Source organism: Sarcophilus harrisii, chromosome 6 (genome assembly GCF_902635505.1).
Source record: "Sarcophilus harrisii chromosome 6, mSarHar1.11, whole genome shotgun sequence".
Classification (NCBI taxonomy): Eukaryota; Metazoa; Chordata; class Mammalia; order Dasyuromorphia; family Dasyuridae; genus Sarcophilus; species Sarcophilus harrisii.
The window spans coordinates 248,417,315-248,436,076 of record NC_045431.1 but is presented as its reverse complement, the minus strand read 5'-3'; the positions used below and the strand labels follow the sequence as shown (position 1 = coordinate 248,436,076).

Here is an 18,762-nt window from a genome sequence, read left to right as displayed (position 1 = left end):
ACTATTCTAAGGAGAAAGCAAAGTGGGCATAGTGTCAGAGTCCTGAGCAGGGCTTATTCCTCAACCTCCTAAAAATAACTATCCCTGATTTCTGGGACTTCAGAGAAGAGCTGAACTCCAGATGCTGGTAGCTCACTCTCTGAGGACTGAAGATATATGGAGGAGAAACCCATCACCATGCTGTGCTTGGTGCTCTTTACCCTGATCCTAACCCCCTCTATGTCCAGTGCTGTCCAATCTCCCTGCCAACTACCTGCCCCTAGTATGACTGAACAGCTCTCTACTGAGGGGGATGTACTCATTGGAGCTGTCACCCCCTTACATGCCCAGCTTGTCCGGCAGAAGGTGACCTTTCTCCAGCCTCCAGAGCAGCCACCATGCTGACAGTAAGTATTGTCCTTTATGCCTGGGAAAGATAAAAGGAGAGAGGCAAACATGCTCTAAGTGATAGGGTGGAGAGGATATCTGGGAGGATTGAGCCACAGTCCTTTTATACCCTTTTTTTTAAACCAAGATTGGTCAGTCTGAATAGATAGAGCTGGACCCCTTGTAGATCTTTTAAGGTAGTGAATAGTGGTATAGTTCATTCATTAAGAGACAGAAAGAAGAGAGAGGGAGAGAGAGAGAGAGAGAGAAAGAGAGAGAGAGAGAGACAGAGAGAGACAGAGAGAGAGAGAGATGGACAGACAGAAAGAAAAAAAAAACTAGGAGAGGTGCAATCAAATTAGTATAAATGTAATTGGAGTTGTGAGTGGCTGGGTCTTGTGAACATAGGGTTTAAGAAAGGGAAACTCTGCCCCTACTCTTTGTTTAAAGATCATCTAATCTGAGGCTGGCACTTTAGAATCTCTGGCTCATAGTAACTCAATAAGAGGTAGAGTGACCCGGTAAGCTATCCATTTTATTCTCTGTCCCCCCACCATAATCAACAATCCCTTCTACAACACTGATGATATTTCATTCTTTGCTTGACCATTTCCTGTGATGAGGAAATCAACACCTTTACTAGCAGTCAGTTCCATTTTTAGACAGTTCCAGTTATTAGAGACTTCTTTCTCATGTTGTGCTCTAGTCTGCCTCCCTGTAGCTTCCATTCATCAGGTGCAGTGCTGTGTTGGGGGTCCAAGCAGAAGAGCTCCAAAACCTCTTCTATTTTATGACTGTTCATATATCTGAAGACAATTATCTTCTCCCTAGCATCCCCAAACAGAAAAAGGCAAAATCCATTTCAAACCCAGCAACCAATTTCTGGCCCTTCCCCTTTTTTTCTTTTCTCCAAGACAAGCTTCCGGGGTTTCCTTAGATAGACTTCCATCATCTTTCTGAACAGGCATAGTGACCTTTCTGAAGTGGGACATCCAAAAATCCTAGAATTCATTTCAAATTAACATTTAAGTCCTTTGGATTTGAAAGGAGGCTGAGTAGATGCTGATTTCAACCTCTTCCTAAATGGTGATTCCTATAAAACCCAAGAATGCTGGATAGTTCAGTGGATAGACTACTGAGCCCCCAGGATAGAAGGCTGAATTCAAATCTGAACTAAGACACACAGTAGTCATTCAACCTCTTTTTGCCTAATTCACTGGAAATGGCAAACCCTAGAAGTCTTGCCAAGAAAATCCCAAACAATGTCACAGAGTCAGACAGAACTGAGCCACAAACCCAATTACAAAGCAGCCCTACTAGGTGTCTAACAAGCTTTTATAAAAATTACTTCAGAGAGAGGAAAACCACTGGTTTCCTAGGTAGGTCGTGCCATTTTCTAATTGTTTGGAATTTTAGATTCTTTTACACTGTCTCTATCTGCCTCCCCTCTACATTTTACCTGCAGGCTCCAATGGGGCCAAAAGTAGTGCTCTAGGTGGGGCTTGATCAGGACAGAGCACAGGAGTCTCTTCCTTTTTTACTGATGCAGCCAAACAATTCAGTTTTTCCCTGTTGCTATGTCACATTGTTGGTTTATGTTGATTTTGGAATCATCATAGACTTCCAAGTCCTTTTCCTTTCCAGACATCTTCATTATTTCCTACAGGTGTTTTTTTTTAAACAAAAAGAACTCTTAACTTTATATCAGGTGAATTGTATCTTGTTGGATTTGGCCCATTCTCATGATCTGACTGGGTAATAATGCCGAGTCTCATCAAAGCATATATTCTTCTTTTTATCAGTAGCAAATTTAAGAAGTGTTACACTAATATTTCCATTCAAGTAATTTGTCTAGAGATGCAATAACAAAAGTAGCTCATATTTAAACCGCAAATGCACTTTATGTATCTTGTCTCTTTTGAGTGGGCATCCTTCTGAGGCTAGGAGAGATGAGCTGACTTCTCTTGGGTCACACAGTAAAGGTGTGAAGTTGGATCTGCACCAAAAGCTTCCTCTCCCGAGCCTCAAATTGTATTCACTTAATTTAAAAAATAGAAATTGAGAAATCCCCCAGGTCAGATATTCTTAACTTGGGGAATGGGGATGGGGGGTGTCTATGAATTTGTATAGAAAATAATCTCATTTTTACTCTCACTACCTTTGGCTTCCTTTGTAATCATCTATTTGTTTTATACATTTAGAATCATTATTATGAAAAGGACTCTGATGAGGTTTAATTCTGTCATTTTTAAGATGAGGAAACTGAGACCCAGGGAGAGGGAGGGAATGACCATTGTATCACCATAGAAATAAGAATATGTCCAGCTCATGGGGAAGGAGGGAGTTTTCCAAGATTTTATTGTTATCCAAGGCTGGGGCTACTTTGAGTCTGCTGTATTTTGTTCCTTCCTGAAGATTCAAAGCTAGATTTTTCCTGAATGCTCTGGGTATGTTATTTGCCGTGGAAGAGGCAAATAGAGACCCCACTTTCCTGCCCAATATCACAGTGGGATTCCAGCTCTATGACTCCTGTGTGTCTGGAACCCGGGCTCTTGGGAGCACTCTTGGTCTCCTGTCTGGACAGCTCCTCCCGACACCCAACTTTGATTGCCACCCCCAGCATCGACTCCTGGGAATCATAGGTGGGATGACTTCCCCAGAGTCAGAGGCCATGGCTGAGCTGCTCTCTGTTTACCAAGTCTCTCAGGTGAGTAATATACCTAGAGACATAAGTAGAGAATTCATAGGTAGAAAGAGGTACCTGCTCTAGTGGTTTCCTCTCTTCTCCAAGTCTAAAAGCCCTTCTTTGTTCCTAAAAACCCAGGGTCATTCCCTCGCACAGTTTGGTATGATATACTCCATGATGTAGTGAATGAGTAGTCATATAATGTGATTGGAGGATTTCCAGGAAAAAGCTCAAATAGCTTTGTGCTGGGTTTTCAATGATTCCTGACATTAATTAATTTATTTTGGTTACAAACTCTTAAAATGAAAATACTCCATAAAAGAATAACACCTTGAAACCATTTACTAAAAAAACAATAATTTACTTTTAGATAATACTTTCAGATTTATCAAGTGTTTTCCTTACAAAACCTTTGTGAGCTAAGTAAGGCAAGAGAAATCAATCTCATTTGACAAGTGTATAAACAAAAAGCCCAGAATGTTTGTGTGACTTGCTCAATGTCCACAGTGGTTTTTTTGGACTTCAAGCCACTTGGCTTTCAACTTTATTACTAAGTTGCCGTGGGCAAAATAATCATTTAACATCACTCAGCCTCACTTTCACATCTCTAAAATAGGTATAGCAATGGCAAGTATTTCACAGGATTGTTGTGAAGGTAGAATGAGATAATATCAATAAAATGCTTTAAAATCTTGAAGCACTATATACAAGTTATAGTAATATATATATAAATATATTATAAATAATATACATATTTCTCTATATATTAGAATATATACTCTTGGTCTCCTGTCTGAACAGCTCCTCCCAACACCCAACTTTGATATATATAGTATATAGTGTATATATATATATATAGATATATATACATATATCTATATATAAATAGTATATAAGTGTGTGTATATATATATATATATATATATAAATTTTTTTTTTTTTTGCTGAGGCAATTGGGATTAAGTGACTTGCCCAGGGTCACACAGTTAGGCAGTGTTAAGTGTCTGAGGTCAGATTAGAACTCAGGTTCTCCTGAATTTAGGGCTGGTGCTCTATCCACTGTGCCACCTAGCTGTCCCAGTAGTATATTATATTTATACACAATATATAGTATGATAGTAATTTACTATATTTATATCATATTTAATTATACCCATATTTTATTTAATATTATATTTTATTAATATATTTAATATTATATTATATTTAATGTTGCATTTATTAATGATTAATTATATAAATGTCAAACAATAGTAATTTTAAATATTTATATTATATTTAACTACATCAATATTTTATTTAATATTATATTTTATTAATACATTTAATAGTTTAATATTATATTACATTTAATGTTGTATTTATTAATAATTAAATTATATCATTACAAAATCAAATTTTTTTTGAGTTAATTTTAGAGCAAGTAACACATGGGCCTCTTGTTTCCAGATTCAGTATTTCTTTATATCATATCAGCATCAGATTTATAAAGCTGCATTAAAAAAGAATAGTGAATTAATTTTGTCCATGAGAATTTTTGAGTCTTTTGCAATGATGCTAGGATGTTGCAGAGGCTGTAATTCCCAGAATGCCCATCAATGGAGTGAGTTGGATTGGGAATATGAACTTGGTACAGGTTGGCTCTGGAGAATAACTCATGGCAAGGATTCCACAATTAGCCATATGAACATGCACTCTTAGGGATAAGAGACAAGAGGAAGCTGAGAGATAGGCCGATCCAACTCCCTTGTTTTTCAGAACAGAGAGCTGCTATAATTTCCTAAGGTCACATGGGTAGTAAATAGGAGAGTTGAGCTTCAAGCCCATATGCTAGACTCCAAATCCAGGTTTTTCTCACTACTTCAAAAAGACTTCTCCATGCTGGGGATATTCAGATGACCTTATAGTGTCTTCACACACTCAGTAATCTCTAATGACTTCTTATTGCTTCTACAATAAAATTCATGTTCTTTTCTTCTATTTAATTTTTAAATCTGGACCCTAGCCACCTTTAAATCAGTCAGTCAAAAAAGCATTAATAAGCCCCAGCTATATTCCAAGAGTTGGAGTTGCCAGTACAAAGATTGAAAAAATCTGTATTCTCAGGGGGGCAAGCATTCTAAAAAGTAAGATGAACATCTCTCTATCTCTGTCTCTCTCTCTCTCTCTCTCTCTTTCTCTCTCTCTCTCTCTCTCTCTCTCTCTCTCTCTCTCTCTCTCTCTCTTTGAGTATATACATAATATATACAAAGAGGACAAATGCAAATGAATATAAAGTAGTTACATTATATAGGGCTGCCAGGCAGTGCAGTGGAAAGAGAACTGTGCTTAGAGCCAGAAAGACTCATCTTCCTGAGTTCAAATCCAGGCTCAAACAAATGCTTACTGTGTTACTTTGGGCAAATCCCTTAACCATTTTTGTTCCAGCTTTCTCATCTGTAAAATGAGATGGGGAAGGAAATGGCAAACCATTCCACTATCTTTGCCAAGAAGACCCCAGGTGGGGTCATGGAGAGTTGGACATAAATGAGATGATACAACACAAAATAACATATATAATTACTCTATTTATAATAGTGTGTGTGTGTATGTGTGTGTGTGTGTATGTATGTAAGAGAGAGAGAGTATGAGAGAGAGGAGAAAGGACTTGCTCTTCCCTCTCTTCTCCCTTTATCAGTCATAGTCCCTTACAACTCTTATTTATTTATTTATTTATTTATTTATTATAGCTTTTTATTTAGAAGGTATATGCATGGGTAATTTTACAGCATTGACAATTGCCACATCTTTTGTTCCAATTTTTCCTCTCCTTGCCTCCACCCCCTCCCCCAGATGGCAGGTTGACCAATACATGTTAAATATACAACTCTTATTTACCCTATAGGAGATGCTGCATCTGGGAGGGAGCATGGTGCAGTAGACAGAGTTGGGGGGCAGGAAGAATCAGGAAGCAGCTCCAAGTTCTATCACCAGTAATAGAATTGACAATGCCTTTCTGTTTATCCCTAGAACTCAACACAAGGCCTGGAACATATTAGACGCTTATTAAATATTTATTGGCTGACCGAGTATAGATTTAAAAGCAAACTTGTCCCTGGAAATTGTAAGTTGAGCCACAGAGAGAAACATTGTAAAGCTATTGAGCCTGTGGAAGAACAGTGGTGAATTTCTAATAAGAGGAAGGACACTGGGACCCCACACGCTGGGAGGAACGGATTTTCCATGGCCACGTGTTCCTCACTACCATTGTACTCAAAGTGATCACTCTTCCCACTGGTACTGTGTGCATTTGTGAGATTGTGACCCAGATTTTTTGTTAGGAATACTTGGCAGCTACTGTTCTTACCGTGCTTAGTAAAACTTATCAGCTTGCTAAAGGCCTTGAGCTAATATATAATTAGCTACTGGCTGACTGACTATTGAAGGTGAATTTACTGGCCTGGCCTGGGCTTGTGAACTCTAACTTTAGGAAGGCAGACCCATGGGTCTGTGGTCCCACTTACAAACCTGAGTTCTCAATGATAATTCCAGAATGGGGGAGAGGGAACATGACAAGACATTCATGGAAGAGTTGTTTAAACAATAAGGCCTTCCATTTTTATTTTTATTTTAGAACTTTTAGGTTTGCAAATTACGCTTTTCCCAACTGTAGCAGTTACGTGGAACTTGTATTACTACTATTGCGGCTGCTGCTGCTATTATTACTACTATTACTGTTACTAACTTTAGGCACATAGCCCACATTATCTCATTTAAGTCACAATATTTCTATGGGATGCATTCTATTATTATTCTCATTTTTTGAAATGGGGAAACTGAGGCTGAGAAAAAGTTAAGTAACTTGCCCACGATCACTCCTCCATGTGATTTTGACAGGATTTAGGTACAGGCTTTCCTGACTCCAGATTCAGAACTCTATTCTCTCTGCCCTCTTGCTCCCTCTAGCTCTAGTTTATGGATGAAACTTTATGAAGAATGGTGAAAATAGATCAAGGTTTAAATTCCCAGGCAGCTATTTGAAGGTCTCAGGAAATATGAAATCATATGCTGTTTTTTTTCTGGCCAGGAACATTTGGCCTTTTTTCTTTCCCCAGATAAGTCATGGATCTCAACATCCCCAATTTTCTGACCACCACCGGTTCCCCTCCTTCCTTCGCACAGTCCCCAGCAGAGTCCACCAACCTCAGGCCATGGCTAAAATACTTCTCTACTTCAACTGGACCTGGGTGGGGCTGGTGGGCTCGGATAGCGGTGCCTTTGAGTGGCTGGACCAGGAATTCCGGAAGGAGGTCGGAAAGAATGGCGGCTGCGTAAGCTTCTCGAAGAGGATCGATGGCCATGTCAATAACGTGGGTGATGTGGCTGATGCCATCTGGACTTCCACTGCCAAGGTGACCGTCTGTGATTGCTACCACATCTACTTCATTCTCCTTGCCAAGGCCCTTCAGGAGAAGAGTATGACCAACAGAATCTGGCTCATGTCCACTTCTTTTTTACCAGATGCCTCAGTGTTGAGCAGAGAAGCCAGAGAGATGCTAAATGGGAGCCTGTCTCTGGGGATACACTCTGGACCAATACCCGGCTTCAAGCACTTCCTGTCTACTCTGCATCCAGCTATGTATCCAGACAATCATCTGGTAAAGCTATTTTGGCAAGACTTGTTGGGCTGCACCTGGCCTGGGCCAAAGCTCGTTGACAGTCGAGCAGGATGTGTTGTCCAAAATTGCACAGGATTAGAGCAGCTGACACAGCTCCATCTATCTGTACTGAATCTGGATGACTTGACTGCTATATACCAAGCCTACCTGGCAGCCAAAACCTTCCTGGTGGCCTATCAGAATCTGAGGGCCTGCTCTTCTGGGGAAGGACCATTTACTGGCAGCAATTGTACCAGGACAGAAGATGCCAGCCCATGGCAGGTGAGATGGAGATGAGGAATCCATGTTCTATGTCCTGCTTTCTCTAGGATGGGATGAGTGCTCATGGCTATTGAATAGAGTGAAGGAAACTATGAATAGGACGGATAACAAAGGCGGTTAGGAGGGCTAAACATTTCTTGGGTAAATTTATAAAATGAACAGGTTGGACTAGATGGTCTCTCAGTTTTTAGCTTTATTCCAGGATCTATGATGCTGTGAATGGAGGACAAAGAAGAGGTGGGAGAAATTAGGAATAAAAAATTCTGGCAAAGAGCTAGTAACTGTTACCAGAAAAGGCAAAACTATAATAACCTCATGAATGGGCCTAGGGGTACCTTTCCCCCCCACTTTTAAGCATCTCAACCAATCAGAAAACCAGTCAAGGAAGGGGGACATCTCAAAACATCCCCAAGAGACTTCAGGTAGAAAGTTCAATTATAAAGATAAGCAATGATAGTGGTCAGAAGAACAAAGGGATCAGGCTGGCAAGAGACTCAGTCTTCTAGGGCTTTCAGCTTCTTTAATCTTTGGGTGGAATGAGTAGTGAGGAAGTACAAGGTAGAATTAATGGGACCACTCTGGAGAAGTCCACTTGTCATGGCCAAAAATATATGAGAAAGTTTGCTATAAAGACAGTGCAAGTATCCTTGGACCCTTTCTTTGACCCCTTCTTGTCTTCCTATTTGTGCTTTTGCCTCAGCTTTTGCACTATTTAAAGGCTGTCTGCTTTACTACTCGAACTCAGGAAGAGATCTTCTTTACCCAGGATGGAGAGATCCCAGCGACTTTTGATGTAATGAATAATTACCTTGCTCTTAACCATAGTTTGCAGACTGCCAAGGTTGGACACTTAGACTTCAGGGAGCCTCCAGGGAAAGAGCTGGTGATAAATAGCAGTACTATCATTTGGGCTGAGGGTCCTGGAAAGGTGAGAACCAAAATCCATTCTTTTCTGCTGCTCTCCTTCAATAATAGTGCCAACTAACCAGGGGAAGGAAGTAACTCTGGGACTCAGTCATTACATCCTAACTCCAAGTATTTGAAATTTCCCCCATTAGTGAGAACTCAGAAAAGTACAAATTTGGGAACTCCTGAAAATTACTTATTTTATAAATGCTGTTAGGATACCTCTAAACTTAACTCAGTTCTCTTTTTTTTCTGTCTGCCTTTGAGTAGGTCCCTCTTTCAGTTTGCAGCAAAACATGTCCTTTGGGAACCTGGAAGTCAGTTATTCAGGGGCAACCAAGCTGCTGCTATCAGTGTCTTCACTGTCCAAAAGGAGAAATATCCTTTATCTCAGGTAAGGAAGACAGGAGAATGGTGGGACCATTTAGACCCTAAGCAACTAGGGAGCTAGATTCAGGGTGAGAATATTATGGAACTAGTTGGAGAAGTAAGTTGTTTGGAAGTGAGAAGAGTCAGATGGGAGAAATGGAAAAGAATAATACTAGTAACTTCTGATGGGAAGAAGACAGAAAACATGACGATATCGTTCATAGAATTTCACAGTTGAAAGGATTGTAGTGAATTTCCAGTCTGGTCCATGCTTAAGAATGTTTTTTTAAACAACATATCTGAAAAGTCATCATTCAGTCATTTCTTGAAGGTTTCCTTCTGGCAAGAGTTAAAAATCTAGTTTAAAATGAGCCAAAGAACTTGGAAGATATGGTTCAAATCCAGGCTTTATTTTGAAGTAGTATAATAGAAAACTGAGAAGCACAGTTAAAATATAGCATATTATGACCAGAATCCAAAAAGATTTCAATTGGCTTGAATGATGGATTGGAATTGTCAAGTCAAAAAACATTTATTAAGTCCATACTATGTGCCGGGCACTGCGTAAAGTTAATAAGGGAAAGTGCTTTAAAATTATAATAGCTAATAATAATATTTATATAGCACTTACTATGTGCTGGGCTTTGGGCAAAATGGGTGCTATTATGCTCCTCCTTTTACAGATAAAGAAACTGAGGCAAACAAAGGTTGTGACTTGCCCAGGGTCACAATAGATGGAAAGGATCTGAGGTCAAATTTGAACTCAAATGCTTGTGACTCCAGCACCAGCTCTCTATAGCTGTCTCAAATACAGAACCTGAGTCTAAAAGATCAATTGAACAAATGCAGGATAGGACAGAAAAAGTTAGAAGGCAATTCATGTTAAAAAAAAAAAAAAAAAAGACCCAGAAATTTTAGTGTACCAAGTAAGCAAAGGCAGCAAGCATTATTAAGTGGGGTCTGTGTGTCAGGTATAATGACCATTAGCATAGTGTCATGAGATAACAAAAAAGCAAATAGGATTAAGGCTGCTTTTACAGAAGTTTTGATAACAAGGGAAGCTGGAGGTAGTTGTAAATCCTTGTAATCCTTGCTTCTAAGGAGGGCAAAGCTAGGGAATTGCTTGAGTTCAGGAGTTCAGAGAGCTGCAAATATGATCAAGGTGTCCAGACCAACTGATGTTAGCCCCAATATGACAAACCTCCAGAAGTAAAGACCTGGTTACCTAAAAAGAGAAAAACTGGCCCAGGTTAGAAAAAAGCCAGGTTTAAGCTTCTATGCTGATCAGTATTGGGATTAGACCAACAAGATTGTATTTTCAACCTGGACATTGAAGAGATTAAATTAGATTTCCTAAAAATGCTTAAAATTTCTGGTGAACTGAAGACATAATAAGAGCCAGCAATATCATTTGGCAGTCATCACAATGTGATGAAAATATATACTGCTTTGACAAGAGGAAGGGAAGATTTACTTGAGGAAGGAAAAGTTCTCCCAGTATGAAAAATCTCTCTTCTCACTTCTTTTATTTGACTTACCCCAAATCTCTTTCAGACAGCGCCAGTTGCTTGAAGTGCCCAGAGGACCAATGGCCAAACAATGAGAAGGATCAGTGCATCCCCAAGATTCTTGATTTCCTCTCCTATACGGAGCCCCTGGGCATGGCTTTAGCTTTCTGTATAACCTTTCTCTTCCTCCTTTCCCTGACCATCCTCGGCACCTTCATACGGCATCACCACACTCCTATAGTCAGAGCCAACAACCGCAGGCTAAGTTACATCCTTCTCTGTTCCCTGGCGCTATGCTTCCTCTGCCCATTCATGTTCATTGGCCACCCAGTACCTCTGACCTGTGCCCTGCGCCAGGCAGCCTTTGGGATTTTCTTCACAGTCTGTGTGTGTGCCACTCTGGCCAAGACCATCATTGTTGTGTCTGCCTTCAGGGCCACCAGACCAGATGCCAGACTCAGGAAGTGGGCAGGACCAAGTCTCCCCAGTGCCATCCTCATTGGCTTCTCCTTGGTCCAAGTTGTTCTTTGTATGTTCTGGGTCATTGGCTGGCCTCCGGTGCCCATGAACTCGACAGAAGCAGGACCCATGGTCACCATGCTGTGTGGTGCAGGCTCCTCAGAGTTTTTCTATACCATGCTGGGCTACTTGGGCTTCCTGGCCCTGGTCAGTCTGGTGGTGGCCTTCCTGGCCCGTCGACTGCCTGACACTTTCAACGAAGCCAAGCACATCACCCTCAGCATGTTGGTCTTCTCCTGTGTCTGGATCTCCTTCATCCCAGCCCACCTGAGCACTCAGGGCAAGGACACTGTGGCTGTGGAGATCTTTGCTATTTTAGCATCTGGGGCAGGCCTGATGTGCTGTTTGTTCTTCCCTAAGTGCTACATCATCCTGCTACGGCCTGAGAAGAACACAAAGGACCAAATGAGGGGCAATCGTCATTTCAAGAAATGAAATCCAAACCAGTCATTCCATTTTCCTCATCATAGATGGGAGGGAAAATTCTCAGCATTTCCTAGCTCCCTCCAAGCTATCTTTGTGCCATGAAAGGGCCAGTATCTCATCTTGATACCTGGCTGTCATTCATACATGCCACAGGTTTTCTCTCCTAGACTGGAACATTTCCCCTTTACTTTTAAGCCAATCCAAATCTTACCAGTCCTTCAGGCCCATCTAAAATATTCCCTTCAATTATGAAGCTTCTGAGTACTGTTGTTCAGTCATCAATCATTTCTGACTCTATGTGACCTGTGGACATTTGTGCATAGGTTTTCTTAGCAAAGGTACAGTAGTGACTTGTTATTTCATTTTCCAGTGTGTTATCATTTTTACAGATGAAAAACTGAAGCAAATAGAGTTTGTAACTTTTCTAAGGTCATGCAATTTAGTAAGTGTCTGAGGCCACATTTGAACTTAGATCTTGACTTCAAGCTCTGCACTGTCTGCAGTCTTTCCTGACCACTTAAATTTCCATTGATGACTTATATACCTTTTATTAGCATCAAATATGGAGCTTAAACATTTTCAAATAGTTGCATGTATCCTAGAACTGCCTACAAGGCGAACTTCATAAGAGTAAGCACCAATTTTTTTCTTCTATATCCATTTCAGTATTTGGCCCAGAGTTGGGTACCAGTAGATGTGCAATAAATCCCTATTTATTGATTATATTGTACTTGTGACACACTCTTCTCATATATGTGGACACCAGGAAAACTATTCCAGTTTTAGATATCTTTTTGGTTTTTACTTACTCAAAACTATAGATTATGACTCTCCAGAGATGCTTGTACTTTTACTAGTCGGCTAGAGGATGCATAAACAAAATTCAACATAAAGGGATTTATTTAGTGAAATAGTATAGTATAGTATAGAGAAGAAGAAATTGAATACTACTCCCCGAACTTGGGGCACATTCACTCTAAATATGTCCATGTATTGTTATGATACACATTTGAAGGAGTAACTCATGTTCCTGATAATATATTTGTACTGTTTACACAGGATTTGCTCTTCCCTAGGAATGGTATCTCCATTTTTATTGTAGTTTCTGAGTATCTTTTTATCCCTAGTATCTGGGTTTCATTTCTTCGTAGCATCTATTGCACATTGTGACTTCTATTTACGATAGTAACTAAAAAGAGTCTCTCTTCAAAAGGGGAGGCTGTCAGTTCTTTAGGGATATTCATAATCATATGGTAGTTAGGAACCACTATTATACCCAAGATACAAGAGGCAAGTAGAATTTTTTTCTGGGTATGATTATTGTATTTTTTTACTAACTTGTTCCAACTTGCACATCCACCATTTCTGTTCCAAGCCTTTTACTAATTTAGCATTGGAAAGTTTCTGAAATTCCCATGAATTCCTGGTTGCCAGTTTTCATTCCCTTTTAAACCAGTTCAGGCACCATATTTTAATGAACCCCAAATGATCATGAGAATCTGAAGTACTATGGCTTTCTTGGACTGCCTCCCAATCCTCTGAGTTTGCCATACAAATGAATGGGTAGGGGAAGACCAAAATCTGAAAGTATCATCCTTTACTTTAAGCCTTTTGTTCTAAATTTCTGCCTTTCACGTGAAAGTCTCCCAGGCTTTAAATTTCTTGGAGTTTTTTTTTTTGTTTGTTTATTTAGAAAAAATGATTGGCTGTGAGTTCTCCTTGTGTAATATTTTGAAAATATGGATTGTGAAAAACACATGGTGTTGGAGGTCAAACGTTGGTTTGAACCTTGGGGCCATCACTTAGTAACTTTGTGATTTTCAACAGGTCACTATTCTTTGAGCTTGTTTCCCCATCTGTTAAATGAAAAGAATCTTAATTGTGTTTCCTGGCTCCTGTGATAATCATTGTGATGATTATATAATATAATTATATGAAACATTTTGTAAAGCTTAAACACTAGATTAGTGTCCACTAGATCTTTAGCTTTCTTGATTTATCTTCATTGATTTGACTTCATTTTGCCTAACTATTATTGCACAATAGGGCTTTGGATAAACTGTGAGTGGAAAAAAATTAACTCTCAGAGATGGGGAAGGAATAAGTGCATCTAATGAATCTGAATTCATAGGATCATCAGATTATAAATCTAGTGTTAGAAGAGATTTAAAAAGGTATCTAGATGCCCTCTCCACATTTTGCACATAAAACACATTCCTTACACATAAGGAAGTTAAGGTGAATAAATTTTAAATGATTTATTCAGCATTAGGCAGCTAGTAAAGGTCAGAGACAAGATTTGAAAAGATGTGTTGCTGATTTCAATTTCAACATTCTATCCTTTATGGCAAGCTCCCTGCTCTCAGAAGGTTAAAGGTTCAGGCTTTGGCTTAAATGACACACTTAGTTTACAATAGTGCTAAGTTTTACCAAGATCACCAAAAGGTATAGGAACATTAACAATCAACATGATGAAAAATTGTACCCATAGCAGTTTTAGTTGGATACAATCTCTCTGGTCTTTCTCAGTTCCTCACAAAGACTCATCCTAGATACTTGTAGTAACAACTCTATGAACAGTGAAGGTATCCCTCCGTCAGAGGAATAATCATTTTCTCCTTTTGCTTGCTGTTATCCTATATTATGTTTCATACTGTAACCTGGGCCTCAGTAGATCAATTGTCAAACTAGGATGTACCTTGGAGCTATATGTCTACAAATGTTCCCTCTCTTCTATTTTATGAGCTTGTTTTTTTGGGACTCCCATTAAGCCTTGTTTTCCTTATCTGATCTAATTAAATTATTACTGTGATTTCTTGCCTTGGGAATATACCCTTAATAGAGTAATTAAGACTTTGTTCAGGTGGAAAAGTATGTAGATTTGTGATAATGGCCAGTTCTCACTATGAATCCCTTTCTCTTTAGCCTTAGCCTAGTGAGAACTCAGACAGCCAGTAAAACAAAGAATAGTAATCCCCAGCTTGAATCTGACTGCATCCTTTATCCAAGGGTACTTAATAAGAGATTGCTGCTGTAGTCACTGAACGAGGTCACTGATGAAGATGAGTTTCATGTTGCATTGTTTGGAAGTTTTGGGCAATGCTATAGTCACTGACTAGGGGTAAAATTATCTTGTGCAGAGTGATGTCTAGTTTCCCTTTTCATATTTTGCAGGAGGCTTTGGGGAGAACTAAAGTGTAGTTTCTTGCTATTAGATTTTCATAGATTAGATGTATAATTTCATTACACATTTCACTCAGTTCATGTAGATGCTGAAGAAGTTAATAGTTAAATAAATATATTTATAATATAATATATATTACATATATATAATTATAGATCTATACATATAATAGTTAAGTAAATAAACTAGATAAATCTGTTAAAGGATGGTTGTCGTAGAGTAGATGAAGGAGACATTTCTTGCCTACATGAGACACTCTTTGAAAATTCCTCTGACATCTCATCACCCTGTGGCCTGCCTGGTAATGAAGTTCTCCATCCTTAATAAGAATGGTCCTAGAATGCTTGACGAAGTTAATTGTTGACTCTTTCCATCTAGGTGCATTTTCCCAGAACTTGTTCTCTGTTAATATAGTCTTTAAAGAAAACACACACACACACACACACACACACACACACACACACACACATATATATATATATATATATATATATAATGTTGAAAGATATGAGAAAAACATCAGGGCAGAAGTAAAAATAATGCTTACTACAGTGATCAAGGAATTGATATAAAATATGAGAGACAACTTGGCAATATCCAGCTCAGATCCAATGGCAAGAGCACTTAATAGCATAAGGAAAACTGCAAAAAATGTTTTTTTTTTTCTCTTCTCTCTTTAACCCTTATTCGGTAGGGAATGTATACATTGTAAAGACTGATGACTAGTTACCTGTGAATTCACATGGAATAGAAAGTAAAGTGGAAGAATAATTAATGGATACTAATAGCAACTTTTAAGAGATAAAGAAACATTAAAATTCAAAGTGGGAAGACTGATCATAAAATGTATGATCATAGTCTCAAGGTTTATTGCCCATTGGTTGAAAAGAGAGTTGTCCTTGACTTGTATTAGGGAGCTTTTAGGATCCTGTGTGACAAGAGAAGGACTAGTTGGGATTATGCTGGCATATGTAATAGGAAAAGAAGATATGAACAATCCTATGTAGCATCTGAAAGGTTGAGTAGGATTCTGAACGTGTTAGGAATTCACAGCTTCCATGATCAAATTGAATTTCATGGGACGTTCTTCCTCTGTATTTCCTGCAAACCAATTCACTCTAAGAGATAGTAGAAGAAAGCCAAATGAATGTGAATTCAAACAATAAAAATGGAAATAATGAAAATGTTCTGTTGCCAGGTATAGTAATATCCATGTTCTAAGTTATCAAGCGCATACACAGTTCTCTTAAATAAATGGTGTCATTAAAAACCTGAGAATATGAGTTACAAGATAAGCCATGGCGTAAATAATTGAGAATTAACTGCATCTGGATATGGGCACAAGCCTCAAATCATCATGGAATTGAGCCCCCTGACCCTAAGAAAGACTGAACATACAATTATTTATATATAATAAATGATGATCATCTTGCCTTTGACCTAACCTAGTTTTAAATAACAAGTCAAAAAGGAACTTGGGCACAGGGGCATGCCATAGGGCTGATGGTGTGGGGTAGCATTCAGGGTAAATTGTATAGAATGTATCTTCTCTCTCAAACTGTCCCATCTTAGACTCAACATTTCCATTCAAGGAAAGAGGGATAAGACCTCACCAAACTGAACTTACATCCATGCATTCTATGCTCCATATAAACCACTATAACCTGCTCACTCCCAGTCAGGATATTTCATCTCTTGCCTCCAAGATTTTGCTTAAGCTGTGCTCTGGGCATGGAATGCACTTCCTTTTTGCCTCTGACTCTTGGAAGAGCTAGTTTCTTCCTAATCTCAACCCAAGTGCTACCTCTTTTCAGATCTCTCCGATTTATGATTCAATTGTATTCATTCTGCATCTTAATAGATACATCTCTGTGCATATTCAAGAGAATTTAAGCTCTTTTAGGGAAGAAATAAAAAAAATAATCTCTGTATCTCTAGTGTCTGAAACATAGTAGTAAGTGTTTAATAATCTTGTTGAATGAATGAAGTAATGAATGAATTTCTACATTGGTAGGGGATATCACGGATAACTCATTGTGTTAGTGTTTATTAAATGCTTTCATATTCATAGTTCATTCATTTCTCCCAACAAATCTATGAGGTAGACAAGGAAGGTATTCCTTTCCCAACATTTTAGATAAAGGAACAGAATCAGAGAGATGATATGACTTTCCTAAGACCAATCAGCAAGGACTTCACCTGGATCTTCAGATTCAAATCCAGCTTTTTTCCTTTTGATGGTCTAAGGCTTATGGGCAACTACATATTCTTGAATCTTTTTAGCACCATATTGATAAGACTCCTCTTTTCTCATTGGTTAACCACTCACCTTATTGCCCCCAACCTCTGTCTAGTGTTAGATATATAGGCTCTCATGATTAGAGACCAGAGTTATCACTTTGGTTTACCATAGTATCCTAGAGACAGCTTTTCTTGGAGAAGACATTTCTCGTGAGTACTTTTGTCAGGGCCCCTTTCATCTCACTATTCCTTAGGGTGTAAATTACGGGGTTGAGAAGAGGAGTACCTAGTGTATATACCAGTGAAAGCAACTGGTCCTTCTTGGGGGAATAGCTCGAGTTTGGCCGAAGGTACATGAACATGCAGCAACCATACTGTAGGAGGACCACCATGAGGTGGGAGGAGCAGGTAGAGAAAGCCCGGCGGCGGCCTGATGTTGAATGGATGCCCAATATGGCAATCGTAATGAGGGCATAGGAAATAGCAATGAGGAAAAAGGGGAAGGCGATGGCCAGTGTGCCTGCCACCAGCACTGAGAGCTCAGGGAGGCGGCTGTGGGTGCAGGTCAGTCGCATCACCGGGGGAACATCACAGAAGAAGTGTTCAATGCTTCTGGAACGGCAAAAAGGCAAGCAGAAGATGAAGACCACCAGCTGTAGGGATAGGATGAAACCAATGGCTATGCAGGCCACCACCAGGTTGACACAGAGCTTCTGAGTCATGATCAAGGGGTACTGTAGGGGATAGCAGATTGCCACGTAGCGGTCATAGGCCATAACGGCCAATAGGAAGCAATCAGCGCTACCAAGCCCAATGAAAAATAGCATCTGAGTAGCACAACCCAGAAATGTAATGGCTTTATGCCTCTTCATGGTGTTCACCAGGATGTGGGGAACCACTGTTGCAGTGTACCAGATCTCCACAATAGACAGGCTGCCTAAGAGGTAGTACATTGGTGTGTGGAGACGGGCTTCCATCTGAATGGCAGTCACTATAAGGATATTTCCTGTGAGGATCGTGGTGTAGACTAGACTGATCCCCAAGAAAACCAAGACCTGCAGCTCTGGGTGTGTAGGATAAGCTAGGAATACAAACTCTGTTGATAGTGTTTGGTTCACCCAAGTCATTGAGGTGCTGAGATTTTCTGTATGGCAAGAGATAAAAGATAGAAGAAAGAATCAATCTATGAATGCATAGGAATATCTTGCATATCATCACAGTATGTCTGCTCTAATCAGAGGTTGGGATTGTGACAGAGAATATGGAAGAATGGAAAAAATGCTAGATGTGGATGCAAGACTTCAGGCTCAAATCCTGCCTATAGACCCTGGTTTTGTGATCCCAAGTCAATTATTTAATATCTCTGAGCCTGTTTCTCAGTCTGGATAAGTGAGATAATAACACTTTAACTGTCTACATCATAAGATTGTGATAAAAATCAAACTTTAATTTTTGTAAACTTTAAAGCAAGATATATGATTTTTTATTTTATTATTATTATTTTTGTTATAGTTTTTTATTGACAACATATGAACGGGTAATTTTTCAACATTGTCCCTTGCAAACACTTTTGTTCCAAGTTTTCCTTTCCCTCCCTCCATCCCTCCCCTAGATGGCAGCCAGTCTCAAACATGTTAG

At 39.3% G+C, this 18,762-nt stretch overlaps 2 protein-coding genes across 2 annotated transcripts; one reads left to right on the top strand and one right to left on the bottom strand.

Annotated features, from left to right (window-relative positions):
* Positions 1 to 2,815: 2,815 nt before the first annotated feature.
* Positions 2,816 to 11,708, top strand: LOC100934643 (extracellular calcium-sensing receptor-like). Its single transcript, XM_031942317.1, has 5 exons — positions 2,816 to 3,073; positions 7,147 to 7,971; positions 8,672 to 8,899; positions 9,148 to 9,271; positions 10,801 to 11,708. Exons 1-5 carry the CDS (start codon positions 2,816 to 2,818, stop codon positions 11,706 to 11,708), a joined length of 2,343 nt encoding a protein of 780 aa, XP_031798177.1.
* Positions 11,709 to 17,300: 5,592 nt separating this feature from the next.
* Positions 17,301 to 18,251, bottom strand: LOC100934905 (olfactory receptor 10W1). Its single transcript, XM_003773966.1, has one exon. The coding sequence runs from the start codon at positions 18,249 to 18,251 to the stop codon at positions 17,301 to 17,303; it is 951 nt and encodes a 316-aa protein (XP_003774014.1).
* Between the last annotated feature and the right edge of the window lie 511 nt (positions 18,252 to 18,762).